Genomic DNA, 19,973 nt, shown 5'->3' with positions numbered 1-19,973 from the left:
CCTGGAGACTTGGCAAAGACTGTGTCAGCCTGTTTGTCAGGCCCCTTGGCCTTTGGTGTGCAGCACACCCAGCTCTAGGAGCTGTTTCCAAACCAGGAAAAATGTGTCTTATTTAAAACCTGCTGGTTTGTGAACTTATCTCCAAATACTCCCACAGGAAAACAGTGAAGTAACAAAACTCAATAGCTAAAATTATTGATATACTGAGTAACCTGTAAAGGAAAACAAGCACATTTCTCTAATCACAGAAACGAATTATTGGTATTGCATTTGTGAACATTAATAAGGCCATTTATTTACCAGTAGTAATGCAAGTTTTACAACTTTTTATTTCTTAGGTCTTATTGGTGACAGCAAAAAAATGGTAGGAGGAGGATACAAGGACAATGGAGAAGAGATTTTCACTTTGATGGAGCACTGAGGAAGTACCAGAGGCTCTGTGTATGTTACATCAATAATCCCCCTGTTTGTTAGCAGTGAGCTGGATACTAAAAAGAGACTTAACAGAGAATGGAGCTAAGACACAGTGCTGTATGCCCAATAGTCTTCACTGGGTTCACTGACCAAGATCCCAAAAGTATGTCATCTTTACATATCTTCAACATTTTTATTATTATGGTTAAAAATGTCAGTATCCGAAGAATATCTGATAATGCCTACCAGAGTAACTCCTAGGAAGAAGTCAATGAATCAGGTGGTAATTTTTTTGGTTTTCCAGTGTGCTAAAAAAATTCATTTATAAAAGGGAGAATAAAATCTACACTCTGAAGTTTTGTAAATATCAGGGAATTTTACTGGTAAAACAGGGAAGGAAAGTAACTATACATTTCACCAGCTAAACCCCACAAAAGTTAAAATTGCTAGGAGGTTACATGTGTACATATTTCAGCTGCCTTTCAGCATTTTTACTGGTGATCAATCAAGTGTTTCTCAGTGATCTAATTCTGTCCCTGCTTTGGAGCACGCTTGGGTAGATGGATTTTTTTTTTCTTTTTTTGGACATCCATGTACTAAATTTGTACAAATAGCTACAACTTCTGTAACTCTCCACAGAAAGCAGAAGAGACATCCCAACAAGATGGTGAGTACTTTACCAAATTTTAAACAAGCTTAAAATACAGAGCTTCTCTATATGGTCAGAATAATATATTTTTTGCTTAATTGCTTGATAGATACTGATGAAAAATTTTGCTGAACTTGTGCCTTGAAAAAGTCAGGCTGCAGGACTTAGCCAGCAAAGGAAGCTCCTGTCTAATCAGGTAAAATTTCAACCAACCAACAGCTGAAATTATAGCCAACTAAAACCTGCCTCTTATAATGGAAATCCCAGGCATTAGTAATTGCAGGTCACCTGCAATTGTAGACCAGTTCTGTCTACAAGTAATTTTATTTTCATCCATAGAAATGAATGGAGTTTAGGGGGGGAAAAACTTTTACTTATTAAATTCAAAATACAGGCTTCAATATTGCTCTGGTTTGGTCCAGCCAAGCAGGAACAGAATTCCCACCCCACTTGTTTGCTGTGGTTACACAGCCCTGTGTTATTTCCACTATCTCACACACAGAGCCAGAAGTACTTGGAAGATGAAAATACTTTTGCTTTCAAATATTTTCCTTTTAAAAGCAGAAAGCTAAGTGTAATTCTATGAATGCATTATTATTTTGGAAGCACTGCTGAAGTCAGGAAATTCCAAGTCAATGCTATATTATATTCATTGTGCAGATGTACCAATTTCTGTTCCTCTTTTCCTTGTTAAATATAACCTGTTGTGGCGTATTTTTTATTACGGAATGTGCAGTGGGACAGTTCTGCAGTAATGCTGGAATCTCCACCCAGAGGAGATTAGTTACATCTGAAAGTGGATGGGCAAAAATGATGAGTAAAAAATGGCTGAAAGTAAGCCACTGTGTGCCAGAAAATGGAGCTCATAATCCATAGGACTTCACTTTGAGAGATTCAAGACACTGCTCATTTTCAGGTAATTATCTGGGGTGTCTCCCTGACGTCCCACTAACCAATCACTTTGTTATTTTTTTTGTAACACTTCATATCAAAAATTTATTCACAAAATTTGGGAATGATTACTAATTCAAATATTTGGAAATTCTCCTGTTCTTTATGCTTCAATATTTTGGAGCAGTTTGTTCTAAACCATTTAGGAATAGAAAGTAATAGATTCAAATATATATATATAGAGAGAGAGAGAGAGAGAGTTCTTTCGTTCTCAAGTGACTTACACTGATTTCCAGCCCCACCTGTCCTTCCCAGACATAGGTTATCCTCTTGCCTCAAGGCCCTGCCTAATTGAGCATCCTTAGTTACCAGCCCATGCCGCAGCATGTCCTCCATCCCGGTCCGGCTGCCTGGCTCTGCTAAGGCGTGCCAATGGTGCTTTTCCCGGGGGATGCACAGGGGGATCCCAGGGCAGCAGCGGCTGCCCGAGCTCTCCTGAGGCTGCTGGCTGCCAAGGGCACACCAGGAGAGTTTCCAGAAAGCTCTGGCTTGTGGCTCTGCCAGCCAGGCAGGAATGAAATACTAGAGAAGGACTTTCTCCCCGAAGCACGGTTTTACTTCTCCTCCTGTCACTTCTCTCAGATTTTCCAGGTATATGCCAGTGGCACCCACTTCCAGCCATCCCTCTGCACAGCTGCCTCCTGACAAATTTGCCTACCATTAATTTTTGGGCAATGGATTTATTTCAGCTGTGCCACTCCAAAGAAGGACAACTACTTTTTCATTTTTACTTCCTTGAAGGGCAGCTACAGGAGAATTACCCTCAACAAATTGCATTGAATCAAGTTTATAATTATACAAATTGTTACAAAATACTAAATACACTGAAAACAAAAATGTGGATGCCATGTACATCAATTCAAGCTAGAAGAAATGGAGACAAAGCGCCAACAGCAGTGTGTAGTAGAGACAGAAGACTGATGCTGACAAATCTTATAGTAAGGTCCACCACAGACAGTTCTGTAGTGCTGACTAATTGACCCCCCCAAAAATCCTGTGGATTAAATTAGTAGGATTGGTGCTGGGTAGATTCTGCAATTGCAGTTCTTGGGTTCCATGAGTAATGGGGCTCTCCTTGTATTTTCCCAGGATATTCAAAAGAAGAGGCTATGAAAGCGCTCCAGCCCTCTTCTTTCTTTCCTTCTCTGACTTCCTAAGATCCTCAGCTGTAATTAGAACTCCCAAGAGTTCTATGTATTGACTTAATGCTGACTTGACTCAGCAGAGTGGGGTGAAGCATCACCTCAAACCTCCCTCTGTTCATCTCAAAGAGCCCTAATTTCCAGGGAAGAGCTTCCCCAGTCTCTCTAAGTGCCTTCTGTAGATTCCCACTCTGGGAGCAGTTGCATGAGCAGTGCTGTCAGGTGAGGAGGGAGCACACTCCCAGTGATGCATGCATTGCCAGCAAGCAGAGCACTCAGCACTGGTCAGATGGACTCTGTATAGAAAGCACGTGGTTAGAGCCTGACAGAGCAGCACTGAAAAATTCATAATGGAAAATGAAAACAAGGTGATTACCTTTGGCCTTGTGGAATGTGATCTAATTCCTAATGGGAGAGGCAAAGAGAAAAACCTGACACTCTGCTTAATGCATATCTTAACCCCTAAAATATCCTAACATTTAGTCAACATATATTAATCTTTGTGTTTTATTATTATATTTAACTGTGACATTATTAAATCACTACTCCTTCTTATTTTCTACATAACCCAAAGCCAGTAATTTCTTAAACTCTTTGACTCTCTTTAGACAGGAAGGTTATACTCACTTAGCATCTAACAGAGGAATTAACTTTTATCTGATACTGCTTTGCATCTTGCTTCAATATGTTTTGATTAAATATGGCAAGCTAAAATATTCTTTCTAATACTGGAATGATGTTTTTCTTTTAAAAGGATCCCAGATGGTCAGATAACAGAAGACAGGTCTGTTCACTGAAATTAATAGTAACTTAAAAATTGGAGATTACTAATCCCTAATATCAAATGGCGTCTTCTAAAGGGAAAAATAGAAAAATTACTGCTACATACTTATCCTTAAACTTGGTAATTCTTTTCCTTGTTAAATATAACCTGTTGTGGCATATTTTTTATTACGGAATGTGCAGTGGGAATATGCATTCTTAGGCTGGGGATCAATGTCCTGATATTAATTGATGCCTTTATTTCCTTTTTGAGATCATATCTTTAACCAGAATGTAGAAGGGCTCTACAAAGCTTGCAGATGGATTGTGGTCCAAGGAGCAGGAGTATTCCCATGCCTTCAGGAGGTGAGGGATCTCTGTAATGAAACAGCACGCTCACCTTCCATACATGATCTAGGAGAATACAGGGAGAGCCATATGGCACGGCCTAAAATTAGATATAACTTAACATAGTACCTAATTTCAAGGCCACAGAGCCTACATCTGTTGGAACTGGGTGTAGCATGAAATGTCAAATGCAGATTTAGATCCAAGTAGGACTGCAAAAGGGAAGTGTTTTCAACATTCTTTTAATTGATGAAGAAAAGAGTTTTCTGATGAATTTGTTAAGATTCTGAGGGGGAAGAGCAAAAGGTTTGGCGGAACCTGTATTTTTTCCCATCAGGAAAGTGGAATAAAAAGTATCTGGAACTTTTCTGGTACCTACTCCTCCACACTACTCCCCAAAAGAGACATGTCCCTGTAGCTGGCAGTATGGTAGAAGTTGTTGGAACAAGAAAAGACCAAATGAATCCTCAAACACTTTCCTTGGTTAAGGAATTTTCCATTTTAGCTAGTTTCTAAAGGTATTTGGGAAGACTACTCTGACAAATGAAATGTGTCTTACATGATGTATGACCTTCCATATACTGTATAAGTCAAAATCACACATAAGCATCTGCCCAGGACTGCCTTCCATGGAAATTCCAAAATCATCTTCAGAGTGGGGCTTGCATAACCTGGATCATTAGGATTTGGAAACTATTCTGAACATGGAGGGAAGATACATTAACACATTGCCAAGTGACACCCCTTCTAAAGCTGCAGGAAGAGAAGGGGTAATGTAGCTAACATATTATGGGATAAAATTAAAAATCTGTGACTGAAAAGAGAAGAATTATTATTTCCATTCTGTAATGTTGCCATCCATGCTGGTTATAGCTGGAGCAGCTGAAAAGAACATTGATCCTACAACTGGAAACAGTAGCCTCTTCAGCCACTTCAAATAAATGGGAGAAAGGCTGCGGCTGCAGCTGCTGGTCCAGTGGAGCATTTTTAATTTCGACTACTGCTGTTTTCAGTTTGCTAATACATGGGGATTTGAACAGCAGCCTTGGCTGCAGTGGGAGTAATCTCCTGGGAAGGATGGGGCAGCCAGATGCGGGTATAACCAAGGGATCATGAATCTAGGCCAAGCCCATGCCTTTGTGACCTTCCTAATCTTTAAAAATAGCTTTATGCATGTGTGTATATATACAAACAGATAAACTGTAGTAACAGATATTCATTGTAACTGTTACTAAAATGGTTTTGCATGTTTTTAACATTCTGAAAGGTAAGAAAAGCTAATGAAGAAAAGCACCCTGACACTGGTGTAGTAAGAAGTGACAGACACCACTGTGTAGCAAGCAAGTAAAAGAACACACAGATGAATTTACATGAAATATTTCCATTTCATTTTAGCCATGGGCTTTGCTCTGGTACATTTGGCGATTTCTGCCTGGCTGGGTACTGTGTCTATATTTTCTTTTATGTATGAAGAACAGCCTGTTTGCTAAGTTTGGCATTGCAGACTAGGTAGTTGCAGCAATGGACAGGTCTGTCTGTTTGCTTTTTTTTTTCTCTGATCTTGCCCAAGTCAACAGAAAGGGTTATCCATCACTATGCCAGAGGAAAAGCAGGCTGGGAAAAAGGCACCAAAACAGTTTGCTTAGGATTCATACCAGCATGCATCAGTTTAAGGAGAATGGAGACCCAAGCAATGCATATGTCCTTAAAATGCAGTTACAGAGTCTGTAAAACAAATGCAGTGCATTACTGTTCAACAGAAAATGTGACTGTGATTTGACTCAGATTAAGACTAGGCTGTAGTTAGAATGTCTTGAAATAGTCTGAAAAATAGTTGCTCATAAGCTACCTGGCAAAGGGGAAATTATATGGAGTTGCAAATATAATTTTTCAGACCTTCTGGAATAAACATTTAAGCAAGAAACAATGTCAACATAAAAACATTACAGAACACATAAACACCATTTAGGAGCAGAGCATTATTTAGGAGGCAGTCAGCAACTAAAGACAAAGCAGTCTAAGGTGAAGAATCCAAGGTAGATACAGCTCTGGATTCATGGTGAAGAACGCTATTGAGGGAAGAGTTTATCCATTTTGCAAATTAATGTAACACCAAAATTGGCAATGAATCCCATGAAGTTTTTGACATTATTTAGGAAAAATAGCATGGCACCAAAGAACTTTTATTAATACAATTAAGCAAATTTCTTCTGTTCTTCTCTGAAAGATGCTGCAATGATGAATCCGAATACCTCTGGCTGCAGGAACAAACTTTGAACTTTAGAATTGTACATGTCTGCACAATAAGGCCTCCACAGTTATCCTCTCTATGTTAAGACTGCCCAGATGTTTAATAAACATTTGTGTGGATTTCAAATATTTATGGGGGGGGGGAAAGCAATTTTTTTTCATGCCATAACAAGTACTTTTGTTTCCTTTGGTGTTACATTATATGAAAATCCACAGAGGATGTCCTTGTCACGAAACAGTATCTAAATGTATTTGACAAAATAGACATCTGATGCCCGCGCGACAACAAATTCTAGGACTTCTCACCCCCAAAAAACAGAGTGAAAATTAGAACAGAGGAATGAAGTAATTTCCAAAACCCCAAACACCTCATGACAGGAAAATATACCTCATTGATTGGACTGATGTCAGGACTAAGAGATGGGCTGGAATTCATCTCACTTATGTGCCTGTGAGATGTGCCAGGCTCTACTGACTAGATCCCCACTAACTACAAAGCAGTTGGAAGGAATAGCCCACAAGTAAAACTATGGGAGGCAGCTGAGTCCCACACATGGTCACCTACCATGGTCACTAAACAGGAATTAGTCATCACCTTCAAGAACTCAACTGCTCAACTGAAGGCCTACCAACAGCTACTGAAATAGGTCATGAATCTTTGAAATAAAACAAAATTACCTAAAACAAATCAAATTTTAATTTTTCTGCAGCAGATATTGATGCCTTGTCAGGGCTGACCTAGAACAGAGGCTAGACAGAGCTAAAGAATAAAGTAGGTATTTATTAAAAGGCCTCAATGGACACAGCCTGGGCAGTACAAGAACTCAGACAGGGCTACACTCAAGATAAACCCAAAATGGTCACAAAAAGTGGAGGACTGGCCATGAAGTCTCTCCCTTTTATAAGTTCTGGTCCATTAGCATATTGGAGTTAATTGTCCAATTATAGCTTTAGCTTATGAAGTCCTTTCTTGTTTACTCTGTTCATTCCATCATTGTTTATGCTCTTGGGCCTGAAATTTGGATCAGTTATCCTTGATCTCCAGCTAGAGAAGGAATTGTTTTGTCTACCTACTCTGTGAAGAGAGCTTACCATCCCTTAATATGAAGCTCAGAACAACACACTAAAGCAGCACAGAATCTGAAAAATATAAAAGCTAAAACCTGAGGCATCAATAGCTTTTTTGTATTTGCAAAACCATGGTCACTCAAGATGCTGGAGACACCTACAAAGCTCTGAGTTACTATTTTCAGCTTCTACATAATTCTAGGTAGAATTCTATTCTTACTCTGGATTTTGCAGGTAAATTCTCTGGGCATGTGAAGATCTGCTTCTGGTATTCCTTAATCTGCCTAATTCTTCCCTCTACCTAACCACCTGCAGATCTTTAAACTTGGTTTTTCTCTACCTAACTGCTCTTCAGCAACCAATTTGGGCTTTTCAGAACAAGCCCAGCATGCATGAAGCATTGGGTATGATCAATCTTTAATATGAAATCCTAGTAGTCACCAAGTTCCTGCAGGATATTAAAAACCAAGGTTCAATTATATTCTCTTCTAATAAAAATCTGAACCTTTGTCATTCAGTAATGATGGAAATTCACCTTCCTAAAGAAAATTCAGATGGTCTTCACGTGTACTGATGGATGTTTTTGGTTTAAAATACTTAAAATAATAATGGAACTAGAGAAACATTATAATCTAATGGCCATAACATTTATCTAAATGGTGTGGAGAGTGTTTTAAAGTTCTTCTCTTAAGATGACACAGGAGCTCTTGTCGTTTTACAGTACCTAGCCATCAATAAGAGAAAATGAAAGCTCTTCATAATATCTAAGGCCCAGGGATTTAAGATACTGCCCACCATAGACATCCCTGTTCAAATCTCCCCAGGAACAACAGGGAACCTAATAAAGTGAATTTTCAAATCATTTAGTTCATAGAAACCTGTGGACCACCTGCTCTCCCTTAATAATTACTCAAATGCAGGCTTTTAATACTTGGGTGAAAAAAGACATTTTCTAGATGATCTCATATAAAATCTTTTTAGAATTTTTTTTCCACAACAGAAAACAGAAAACCCTATTATTTGGATGGATCCATACTAGGCTTTTCTTTTTGATAGTGCAACCCAAAATTCTTGATATGCATAGCCTTACGTGAGAATCACAATCCCTTTCCAATTCTGTATCAACACATGATTATTCTTGCACTGAACTGCTGTTGCCTGCTCCAATTAACTCAGATATAATCACACCTGAATTTTACATAGCTCTGTAGTTCCAATAAGTTTGGTCTATGCATCTGAGTTTCAAACATATTGCATTTTAACACCATATGTTTGTAACTATCAGACAGACCTTGCCAACCCTGAGAATCAGACAAACTATGCTGAGTGCACCAAAGCTTCACTTCACATTCCAGAAATTAACCATTGCAATATCTGTTTCTCCTTATGGTGTTGGCTGATCATTTGTTGAGGTCTCTTAAGCAAAATGAGACTTTCAACTGTATTTATTTGTTTGTTTTGTTAGACTCTCATACTTTTTTTTTTCTGTTTTTCTTTATGTTAATTCTGTATATTCAGAAGACACACTGCGTGCTCCAGAACAACAGCTTTCCTTTATGTATTAACAAACATTCCCCGGAGAAACATTATGCACTTAAAGTGAGGAAAAACAAGAAACGAGTGATAACAAATGACTAATGCCTAACATCAGAATGTGTTTCAACTACTAAAACCCCCAGATATAAATGAGAAGACTATGCAATGAAATAATTAAGAATTCAGTTTTAAGTTGGGATTTAAAGAGCTGTACAGACATCATAACAAAGGGAATAACCCCAAATGAGAGCCAAATGAGCAACTGCACAAAACTGTGAGACAGCAAACAGCAAGAGGGCTGGGGAGCAGAACTAAATCAGAAATAGAGGGGAAGTTACAGAAACAAACAAACATGATCCATATGTGAAAATATTCACAACACATTAGTGTTTAACTAGCATAAAGGATAAGAACACTTAGCAGACTCATCATGAACAAAGATGAATGGAAAATGTGCTGCTATTAAAAGCAGGCAATCTAACTTCACTACAAGTGTAAGTTGATCAGTCACAACTTCAGTAACTTTTTTAAAATAGCATTTTGAAGCAGCACTTTGCTACTGCATCTAGTGGTAGAAAATAAAGTGCTGAAGCAGACATTCTCATCTGAAGTTCCAGGTATTTTGAAAACAAACAAAAAAAACCCCACAACTGTTCACTATCCACCACTTATATCCAAATTTTCATTCCAATTCCATTTTGAATACATGAGATTTGCCTTTTGGATGAAGAATGTGGAATGACTTTTCAAGTTTTTTCTCAAATCATTTTTTGCTGTGTGAAGGCTCTGAAACAGAGATCACAATGAAAGTTAAAATTAATATAAGAATGGAAGAGCAGGTCCTTGTTATATTCTAGTACATTCATTTTTTTACAGCATACTAACCTGACATAGGTATCAGCATAGGTTAATTGCTTTCAAGAGAAAAACAATATGCAACAAGTAGGGCAAAGGACAGCAAGAGAAACAAAATGGGTTTGAAAGCCTTTGTGACCTTCACAAACACTTTTTCTTAATAAGGGAGATGTTAGAAAAGTCAGTTGCATATATGCAAGTCATTATAGCTATCTATGCTATGTACTTTCTGATGATTTATGGCAGAGTTACACCCTCACACTTACATCTTTCAAGCAGGTCCAATCTCCTCAAGTTGTACAAAGACATGACAATTTATTAGACCTCATAAACTTTGAGCTTTAAATGTACAAGTAAATTCATGGTAAAGTATAAAAACAGAAAACAAAATTACGAGATAAGGAAAGTGATAAAAAGGTAATTTCCCATGATAAATATTTACAGTCTGCTCTAAATGAATGGGAAAATTTCAAGCCATTTTTTGAGACTGTACAGCATCCCAGGGTATACCTTCAAAACTTATTAGATTCATTTGGAAGCATAAATAGAAATTGGAAGGTCATCTGAAAGGCACTACACTTCTATGTTGCTACCTCAACAATTAACATTTTATTCAAGATTAGTTCCTCAGCTCCAGAAACTGTGTATTTCTGTGTCACTGTTCTCCCAATAAATCTTTCAACTACAATTCCTGTAGAGGAGAAAAAGTGCATTTAACAAAAATCAAAAAGAAAAAATCATTAACTGAAAAATAAATTTTAGGAACTGAGATTCCAAGAAATACGTGGAATTGGAAACAAAACTTCGCTAATGGAAATTAGAAAAAAAAAAGAAAATAAGAATCTCCACAAATCAGAAATAAAACAAGAAACAATACACAAGAAACAAGTTGTTGTTGAATTACAATGGAAAACTGAGTTGCTTTCCATTGTAATTCTCAATTCATTAAACTAAATGAACATCCTTAAATCTAGACTAATCAAGATACAATGTGAAACTTCACCTCATAAGCATCAATAAGGAGTAGGAAGACAAACAAAGAACTGATTGCTTTTATTTAATGATACATACTTAAGAGATCATAAATCAAAACACAACACACAACATACAGGAACATTTTTTAAATGGAAAAAATCTGTCTGTAAGAATCATTACCTGGTTTTTGCATATTCATACAACATCATCATAGTGTGACTATGGAAGTATTTTAATTCTTGTCTTCAGACAATGGAAATAAATTTAAAAAAAGTTGAAGTACAGCAGTTGTGCAATCTCATGTTTTAGCTACCATATGCCTGTTTAGGTTGCCTAAACTCCTATACAATTATGTTACTAGAAACTGTTATGGATGACCACTGTCTCAGAATTCCTCCTTTAAAGAGATATCTTCTCAAGACTGCCACATTTAGGAGGATGCAGAAATATACCTCTTCACTAAGATTTTGCAAATGAATACCTTAATTAATTCCTGATCCTTGACAGACAAGTCAGACTGAAAGCTGTGCACCATAATGGAAAACCAGATTCTCCATTCTTGAAGCACAAACCAGTTTAAATTATATATACAACATGCTCATGTCCTGCAGAACACGACAAAGGTAACAGGAATTTTAACTAGTTGCTTTGCATCCAGGATTAGAAGGATGTATTAGGTAAAAATTCTTTTACAGTGGCTGCACCCTTAATTTAGCACAGTAAATAATGGGAACTTTGTATACACAAATGTGTCAAGTGCCCAGTTGCTTGGATTAAATACAACAAAGTTTAAAAATCAAACCCCCAAAACTCAACCTGTCTAAATATCTATTTACAAGTTGTCAACGAGACACTTTTCACAATGAATAGTGATTGGAGTCATCAATAACTTGATGCAAAGCATTAATCTCTGGGTTTTTTTTTTTATTTTCTATAACTCCTTGGTCTCAAAGATGACATATACCAAGGTTGCTTTATTTTTCTCTTCTCGTTTACCCAAACTATAGCAGTGTACAGCTACCAATGTTCCTGCCAGTTTCAGTTCTGCTCTTCAGGAACTAATGGGCAGCACGAGTTGTCATCAGTTTCTCCCAGCTGCTTGGAAACCTCAGGAGATTCAAGTTCAACCAGACACTATGGCTCTTGGAAAATGAGCACAACAAACACCAGGAGACTGTTTCTCTTCTCATTCTGTTAGGAAACATAAATTGCTCAAAAGGAAGAGACAAGAATTCTTATCCAGAGGTGAAAAGTGACAAGACTCAATGAAAATAAGCTCTTCAAAATTGCTTAAAGAGGGCCTGGAACTTTGTGTGAATATGCAGGAGAATATTCTTACAAATCTGCAAATATATTTACAGATATTATTTATTATTTGCAAATACCTTAGAAGAACATGACTAAATTTAAGGAAGTATAAACTTTGCTTGAAAAATTGTACATCATATTTTGGTTTGTCCTCAAATTCATCCACAGAATGATAAAAAGCATCTAACAATTCCAAAACACCTTAAGCACTTATTTGCAAACAGTTTCACAGCCACCGGTTATGTTCTGCACAGAAACTTTACAAGCAAGGATGCTGAACTAAAAACAAAACTCTGCCTTAAAATTTGTAATTTGCTCACTCGAAATTTGAGCTGACAAGTTTCACTTTTATCTTATAGTTGGTTTCATGTTGCAATTCCTAGCCATCCTCATATTTGGGGTTCAGTACTCCCAGATGATGCCAAATGTAATGCTTTTGAACAACTCCTGTTAGTCCATCAAGCACTTGATACTGTTTGATTTGCTTCTTTCATCACACATTAGAGCCTTATTAAAATGCTGAAGTCAGCAGCCAACCATCACTGAGTAAAGATACAAATGTAAAAGCAATCCACCTAAACTTAAGGATTTTTTGAGAAATATCAAATGATTGGCACCTGCAACCACTGCTTTCATGCAAGTATCCCAAGCCAAGGCTTGAGGGTTTTTGAGGGTACAAGTGATTAGGAAAATAGCCCTTTGGATCTTTACCTAAGGCTGCACCCATTTTAGCCCAATACTTCCTTTCTAAGCACCTCTGATTGTCCAGACTTTTGTGGGAGCTTCAAATGCAAGGTATGTCCATAAACTGCAGTGTTCAATAGTTCATTTTCTATAGACGTGTTATGCTGCTTCCATGAAATGAGGTGACCTGCTAGAGAATGTGAAATACAGCATGTGGAATAGGACAGCGTAGAACAGCTGAAGGCCTCAAGTTCTGTAGTGTATCAATTTCTTATTGAAAGTATCCCATTAAGAGAAATGCTTTCACTGAAATTTAATTTAATTACATTTAATTTTTTTAGATAAAAGAGTTCCCCAGAAGCACAGAACTATAAATTCTACAGAAACATGCCAAGATAAAGAAAAAAAAAGGGAAATAAGGAAGCCTAGAAGCAAACTTACTAAATTATTTTATTGCCTGAAGTGAAAAGTAAGAGTAAATAAATAGCACAAGTATTTGATGGTTTTAATTTTTATATACATTAAATAACTTTATTAAGCACAACAGAGCTTGCTTATTAGTTATCCGTGAAAATTTGCTCTCTTCTTTTTATTCGTTAAGGCACAGAGCTTTATACCTCTCGTCCTCTCTGAGAAACCGGGAAGTCCGAGCAAGGCAAGCCCGAGCGCGGCAGACGGCGCACGGTGGGAACGCTGTCCCTGCGCTGCAGCTGTTGGTTCCCGCTCAGCCGCGCCAGAGCCGCCGCCGGTCCCGCCGGTCCCGGTGAGCCCGGGCGCGCCCGCAGCGCAGCGCGCCCCGCCAGGTGCGAGCCGAGCCCCGCGGGCCGGGGGAGCCGGGCCGGGAGCGCGGTCCCGCCGCACCTGGGGCGGCTGCCGGGGCCGCACCTGGAGCGGGGCGGGCGCGGGGCCGGGCCCTCAGCGCGGCGCTGCGGGGCTGCCCCGCGGGGATCCTCCTGCGCCGCCCGGGGGCCGGCGACCACCGACACCCCAGCCCGGTCCCGCCCCGCGGGGGTCCCCCCGCGCTGCCGCCGGGGCGAGGGTCGTGGGGCCCGAGCCCCTCCGGGCGGCGCGGCCGCTCCCGGTACCTGCGGGCGCAACTTTTCCCTCGCCGCCGTTCAAACGCGCTGCCGTAAAGCGCCCGTCTCCCGTGGCAACAAGGTTCCGGGCGAGCACTAGGTGTAGGAAGGTGATGTAAAAGTAAAACCACCCAGTGTCGTAAACCAGGTCCGGGGGGGAGGGGAGGGAGTGAGGGGGGCGGGCGGGGGAGGAGGTGACTGGAGCATTTAGACACCAGCGAGCGGATCATGGCGGATGGCCCCAGGTGTAAGCGCAGGAAGCAGCCGAACCCGCGCCGCAACAACGGTCAGTCACCCGCGGGGCAGCGCCGCGGCCGCGCTGGGGCGGCGGCGGGGCCGGGGCGGGGGCCGGGCACAGCCGTCCCGAGCGCGCCGGGGGGAGGTCGGGCGGGCGCCAAAGTAATTCCCCCGCCGCGGCTCGCCGGGAGCGCGGCTCCCTCCGCACCGTTATATCCGCTACCTGCAGCGTCCCTCGCCGCCGCCTCCCTCCTCCGCCTAGCGGTGCCTCCGCACTCCGCTGCTGTCCGGGACCGTTACACGCTGCTTCCCCCTCAAGCCCGGCGACCGCCCCGCCGCCGGCAGCGGGCTCGGGGGCCCCCGGCCGCGCCGCCGCCCTCCGGCCCGGGCGGGGACGCGGAGCCCCGCGGGGAGCGGCGGGGGAGCGACCGCCGCCCGCCCGGCCGCGGCAGCCCCAACTCCGAAACTTGTTACCTGCGCCCTACCCCGGGCGGAGCGGGGCCTCCCCCCGGCCCCGCGGGCGAGATCGCCCCGCCGCCCGCCCGGGAGCGCCTCTGCCGCCCGCCGGAGTTTCCTCCCCGCTCGCCCGGCAGCGGGCCGGCTCCTCGCCCCCGGCCGGCGCTCGCCTTTCTCGGGGCGGCGGTGGGGGACGCCGGCCGGCCCCGAGGGGACACACCCGGGAGCACACGCGGGGGAGGCACGGCCGCCGCAGCGGGCGGCGATTCGCGCGGGGGCAGCGCGGCCGCCCCGGGCCGGCGCCCCCGCTCCGCGCCCGCCCGCCCGCTCCGCGCCTCCCCGCCCCGCCGAGAGTTGGTGCCCGGCGGCGCCCCGCGGCCGCCCCGCCGGGCCGGTGGGGAAGGGAGGGCTGCGCCCGGGCGGCGGGGGCGTCCGGCGAAGTTTCTTCCCTTCCCTCTGGCTTCGGAGGTACCTGTTTGTATAATAATGGGTGGTAACGGTTTGGCTGGGGGCCCCCGCTCCGCTCTCCGTGCGTGTGTGACCAGCTGCTGCAGTCTATATAAGGAATTACATTTACATTTCAGGCTTAAGGGCTGCTCTGGGGTGGTGTTTTTTCCCCCTTTGGTACGTGTGTTACTTTAAGATGCAATGGGAAGGTACACGGCGGGGGGAATAAAGGCTCGTAACACCCACTCTCTACTTATTTTCTGGAAAATGGAGAAGTAGTTCGGTCCTCGTAGCACGACTCTTCGGAATAGGATGTAGAGTAGGCGATTTTGTAACCCTCCTTGGCAATTTTAGGTTTTATGTGGCATTTCCTGTGCAGGGTCACAGATAGGAAGGCTTTGCCTGCGATCTGAGATGTTTTCATATGCAGTGAACGGTCTCTGAAATAGATCGGAGTCACGATCGGTGCTTCACCTCTCTAATCCTCCCTGCTCGGGGCATAACGTGGTGATAAATGACGGCCTTTCCAGGGGCTAACGGGTTGGTTTGATTGTGTTGAACTTGAAAGGGTTTTCTTATTTTTGCTGTGTGCGTTTTCTAGCAAGTATTCTTGTTTGCATGCTCATGATATTAATTCCTTGTCCTAGTGTAAATATTTATGTTTAGCTCATGATTTGGCTGTGTTAAAGGTAAGTTTGGAAAGTGCTTTTCTCTTTGCCTTATTAAAAATGTGGATGATCAGAGAAAGGGGCTTTTCTTGTTGCTGACGACAACATGTGTGACATGTGAGTCTGAACCACCCAGCGTCTGTGCAGGAGCTGTAAACATGTTTACCTGAACAGGAAAGAAAATGGATTTTTCTCTTAAAGATCCAGTGATATGAATACCATACTCTTAAAGCATATCAACAGATGACTTGAGACAGAAATTTTCTGAAAACCTGGCTTTTGAAATCGACGGGGAAAAAAGATCCTTGATTGCTGCAGCAAATGGCAACTTGTGCAGGTAGAAAAAAAAGATGGTGTTTAGTTTTCTCCTGCATGCATGTCAGCCCCCTCCTGTCTGCTGCTTTCATTCTCAAGGGAGGGATTTATTTACCACGCTTGCTGTCAGTGTTTTTCCTTTGTGCTTAATATTAGAAAACCAGATTTAAGGCTGTTTAGCACAAACCGTTTTGTCTGCAGCGTATATCACTTGCAGAAAACAAAAGGTGTATAAGATCTGGTATCATTCCAGGTATCTTTCATCTTTATCACTTTTGGATCTCATTCCTGCACCTACTTTATTATGTAAAGCCTCTGAGTCTTTATCAACTAGTTCTGTAATGTAAAATGTAGTGTGTCTTGGCTGAGGCTGGTTTTGGTTCCTTTTATTGAGGAATTAAAACCAACTTAAGTCATTGTGCATTGGAGCATCAGGATCGGTTAGATAATAGAATCTGGATAATAGAGATTTCTCAGCAGTGGGTTTATGTTTGACTTGCAAATATTTACTGAAGAAAATGCATAGAAAAAAAATGTTAACCCTTTAACCTTTAAAATAAATAAGAATGAGGCTTTTTTTTCCCAAAGTCGCAGAATGCACTTGGTTCTTACAGGTATATTCTGTTAATGAAGAATGGGCATAGGGGAGATGCATAAGCAACTGGCTTGTTTGTAGTATAAAAAATAAAAGCGTTTTTATGTTGTTTCCTATTCATTTTCCCACAGAATATGAAATTATTACAGAGAGATTGCACTAGACATCCAGTATGCCAGTTAATGATACTGAGCTATGGCATTGAGTATTGTAAACTTTTCTTTATCTCTTGTTAAACTTAATACAGCTAATCTTACACTGTAAACTTTTGTTTTTTCTTTCTTTCTCCTGCTTTCCTCTCTGTATTTGGGAGCCATCCTGGTGCATTAACTCTAGCTGGAAAGACAGTCTTATCATCTTAACTCTGGATGGTTCCTTCTCTGCCTTGTTTATTGGTCCCTCCAGGAGGTCAGCCAAGAGCCGATTGGTGCTGCCATTGAGGCCTCCACTTAGAAGGAAATCTGGCACTTCCTACCTGAGGAAAACTGCCCTGTGTCATTGTCCTTAGTTCTGGCCAATACACACACAACTTCTGCTACAGCAGAAGAGTTAACAAAGGGTTGAGATAATGTGATAACAGCAGAAGCACAGCGCTGGTTGGCAGTCTCTCATCCCATCTACTTATTTCCCTTCTCCTTCTTTTTTGGTAGAAAAATGAAGAGGAGGAAAGCGAGACATGGTTTGGGTATTTTTTGCCAGTCATCTGCATAGCCACGCTCTTGTGAGACTCCTGAGCAGACTTCAAAGAGATTCAATATCAGCAAAGGTTTTCTTGTTCTGAGTTGGTTTGCAGGCAGGATTAGTTGCTTTCTTAGCTTCTCTCATGTATGTTATGGGATTGTCTTAGTTTTTATTGAACAGCAAAACTAAAAGTGACATGTCTTGCTCTTCAGCAATGCTGTGAGATAAGTAAAACAAACTTATATTTAAAACTTTCCTTCCCAGAGTGAGAAAAGATATCAATGTAACATATAGATGTTCTGAAAATAATACAAGTATGCCTTCAGGTTTTCAGATGCATATTTGATGGTGAAAAGAGGAATGTATGAATTTGGGTAAATTCTGCATGCTGTCAGGTACATGTGAGGGAAGATAGAAGCCAGCCTTGGTCACAGTGAGTTCATTACTAAAAGGTTATGTCGACTGACTTGTTGGAGTGCTATTTCAGTTGCTTTACAGTTGGTTCTTCTCTCTTTTTTATTTCTATTAGGTAACACTTTCATATAAAGTTTTGCTACTAGGCTAAGAACTGTAAGAAGACTGTAAGTCCCTTTGAATAAGGCAAAAGCGTATTTCTTCTGGCTCCAAGATGTTACCTACCGGCAGGACGTCAGGTGTTAGTGACACTTGGGGTACAACATTCCTGCTTGTGCCTGTCTTCTCTTGCCCCCTTGCCTTTATTTTTTGATAGCTATCATGCTTTCACTCTAATGTTAATTTAAATTTGCAATTTGGGATTTGTGGAATGTAGCCTGAGTTAAAATTCCAGGCACAGTGAACAGGTCTGTATGGACAACTGAATTAACTGTTTGAGACCAAGGAAACCTTCTCTTTTATAAACAAGTAGTACTTCTGTTTTAGTGTTAGCTACTGAAATATAGTGTGAGTTCTCTTAAAAAGGTCACTATTTCTTCATTTTTCTCTCAGCAGTCAGTGCTTGTTATTTTAACAGTTGTGAAGCAGGTTGTCTTATGGTAATTAATTACCTGAGGCAGTTGGATGTTTTAAAGGTAATTTGTTTCCTGAAACAGTTTGCCTTGCTTCTAGGGCTCTGTACATGTGCTGCTGAAAGGGTTAATAAAAAAGTAGCAAGAAGATGAAACTTTCCTTCTGACCTCGGCTTCCCTCTCATAGAAATCACTCTATGTTTTTATTTATAAGTTTGAGGCTTTGATTTCTTGAATTCAGTCCAAATTTTCTGCTGAATATTTTTAGTTACATCAGGTAGACTCAATGGGGAGGGGTTTCTGAGGACTTTGGGCTTTATGACAGGTCCTGTTAATTGGTGTTACTGACCTTGGCTGGGCTCTTGCTCTCTGTAAGCAGCTCTTCTGTGGACAAAGCAGGAGGAAGGGCTTCTACAGCTGTTCCCTCCTTCCTTCCCCACCAAGACTCTGGTTGTGGTATTAGCCTGTAATTTTTTCTTATAGACGTTTTCCAGTGCTGGGGGAGAGGCTGAAGTACTCTGAAGTCAAAATATCACTGTAATGCCTTTCCTCATGTGGAAACATCTGTTTTAATAGAGTTTAAAATGCCAATGAGGTATGGCAGACACTTTTAACGTGTGGGACTCTGTATTACAATGGTAAAGAAATAGAATTAACTTCTGTGGAACTTGGGTTGTATGTTTTTTACTTGGGGTTTTTTAACTGATTTTTGATCAACTGCTCTCTATGGCAGAGAAACTGCTGAAACTACACTATCTGGCCAAATGCCTCTTAAGCATCCCTGCTTCTAAATTCAGTCATTATTATTTACCAAAAATATAAGCTTATTGCTGAAGTCATTAGCTGTTTGAAGTAACTTCAAAAACATTTAACTAATTGATATTGTGAGCTGATTGGAGTAGGTGTGCTTTGTCAACTGTAAACAGTACATTCTGAGTCTCTGGAAGTCATAAAAGTTCTACTCATTATAGGTTTCAAATTACCAAAACTAGAGGTTGAAACCCAAAAATTACTTTGTTTTTATATAGGCTTTTGTACCATATTGCAAAGTACAGTTCCAGATTAACTTTCAGCTGATTAACATCGGTATTCCTGAGTTTTTGGTGGTTGTTACCTACATTTTTCAAGAGGACTCACACCTGGGATCTTTTCTGTTTTGGGCAAGTAAGCAGAACCCTGTCTTTCATTTGTGGTCTCAGAAATATTGGTGCTTCATTCTGGCAGCTATAATAGGCCTGTTATTTTTGAGAACTAAATTCTCAAGTGACTTACCCAAGGTCACACAGGAAGTCCATAGCAAGACTGAGTCCCAATCCATTTTTAATCCTCAGGACTACTCTTGCATTTGGCTTGAACTAGTGCCTTAAAGGGAAAGAATAGTTTTGTCATTTGGTAATTACTATTCCTTTCAGCTTGATTGTTTAAGTTCGTCCATATTTATTGGAATATTTTTGCTTCCACCAAGCAAGTGGCAAGACTCAAAATTCTATTTTGTCTTTTGCTGTTTTTAGATGGTATTAAGATAGGATTTTCACTGGTGATGTTTCCTGTCTTCATAGTCTATGTAGTG

At 41.1% G+C, this 19,973-nt stretch overlaps 1 protein-coding gene across 5 annotated transcripts in view; it reads left to right on the top strand.

The window, feature by feature from the left end:
* The first annotated feature begins 1,068 nt into the window (after positions 1-1,068).
* The window catches only part of ZEB1 (zinc finger E-box binding homeobox 1), a 133,746-nt gene continuing 114,841 nt past the window's right edge, over positions 1,069-19,973 (top strand). For 2 of the 5 annotated variants that reach the window (XM_064704009.1, XM_064704007.1), the window contains exon 1: positions 14,229-14,304. In XM_064704009.1, the coding sequence (XP_064560079.1) occupies positions 14,247-14,304 (58 nt within the window). In that variant the 5' untranslated portion in view covers positions 14,229-14,246. Of the gene's footprint in view, positions 1,082-14,228; positions 14,305-15,067; positions 15,180-16,068; positions 16,164-19,973 lie in introns of those variants that run through there. The other 3 variants (XM_064704011.1, XM_064704010.1, XM_064704008.1) reach the window with 3 other exon arrangements.

This window comes from Zonotrichia leucophrys, chromosome 2, assembly GCF_028769735.1.
Source record: "Zonotrichia leucophrys gambelii isolate GWCS_2022_RI chromosome 2, RI_Zleu_2.0, whole genome shotgun sequence".
Classification (NCBI taxonomy): domain Eukaryota; kingdom Metazoa; phylum Chordata; class Aves; order Passeriformes; family Passerellidae; genus Zonotrichia; species Zonotrichia leucophrys.
The sequence above is the reverse complement of the archived record's forward strand: the minus strand, read 5'-3'. Positions and strand labels throughout refer to the sequence as shown.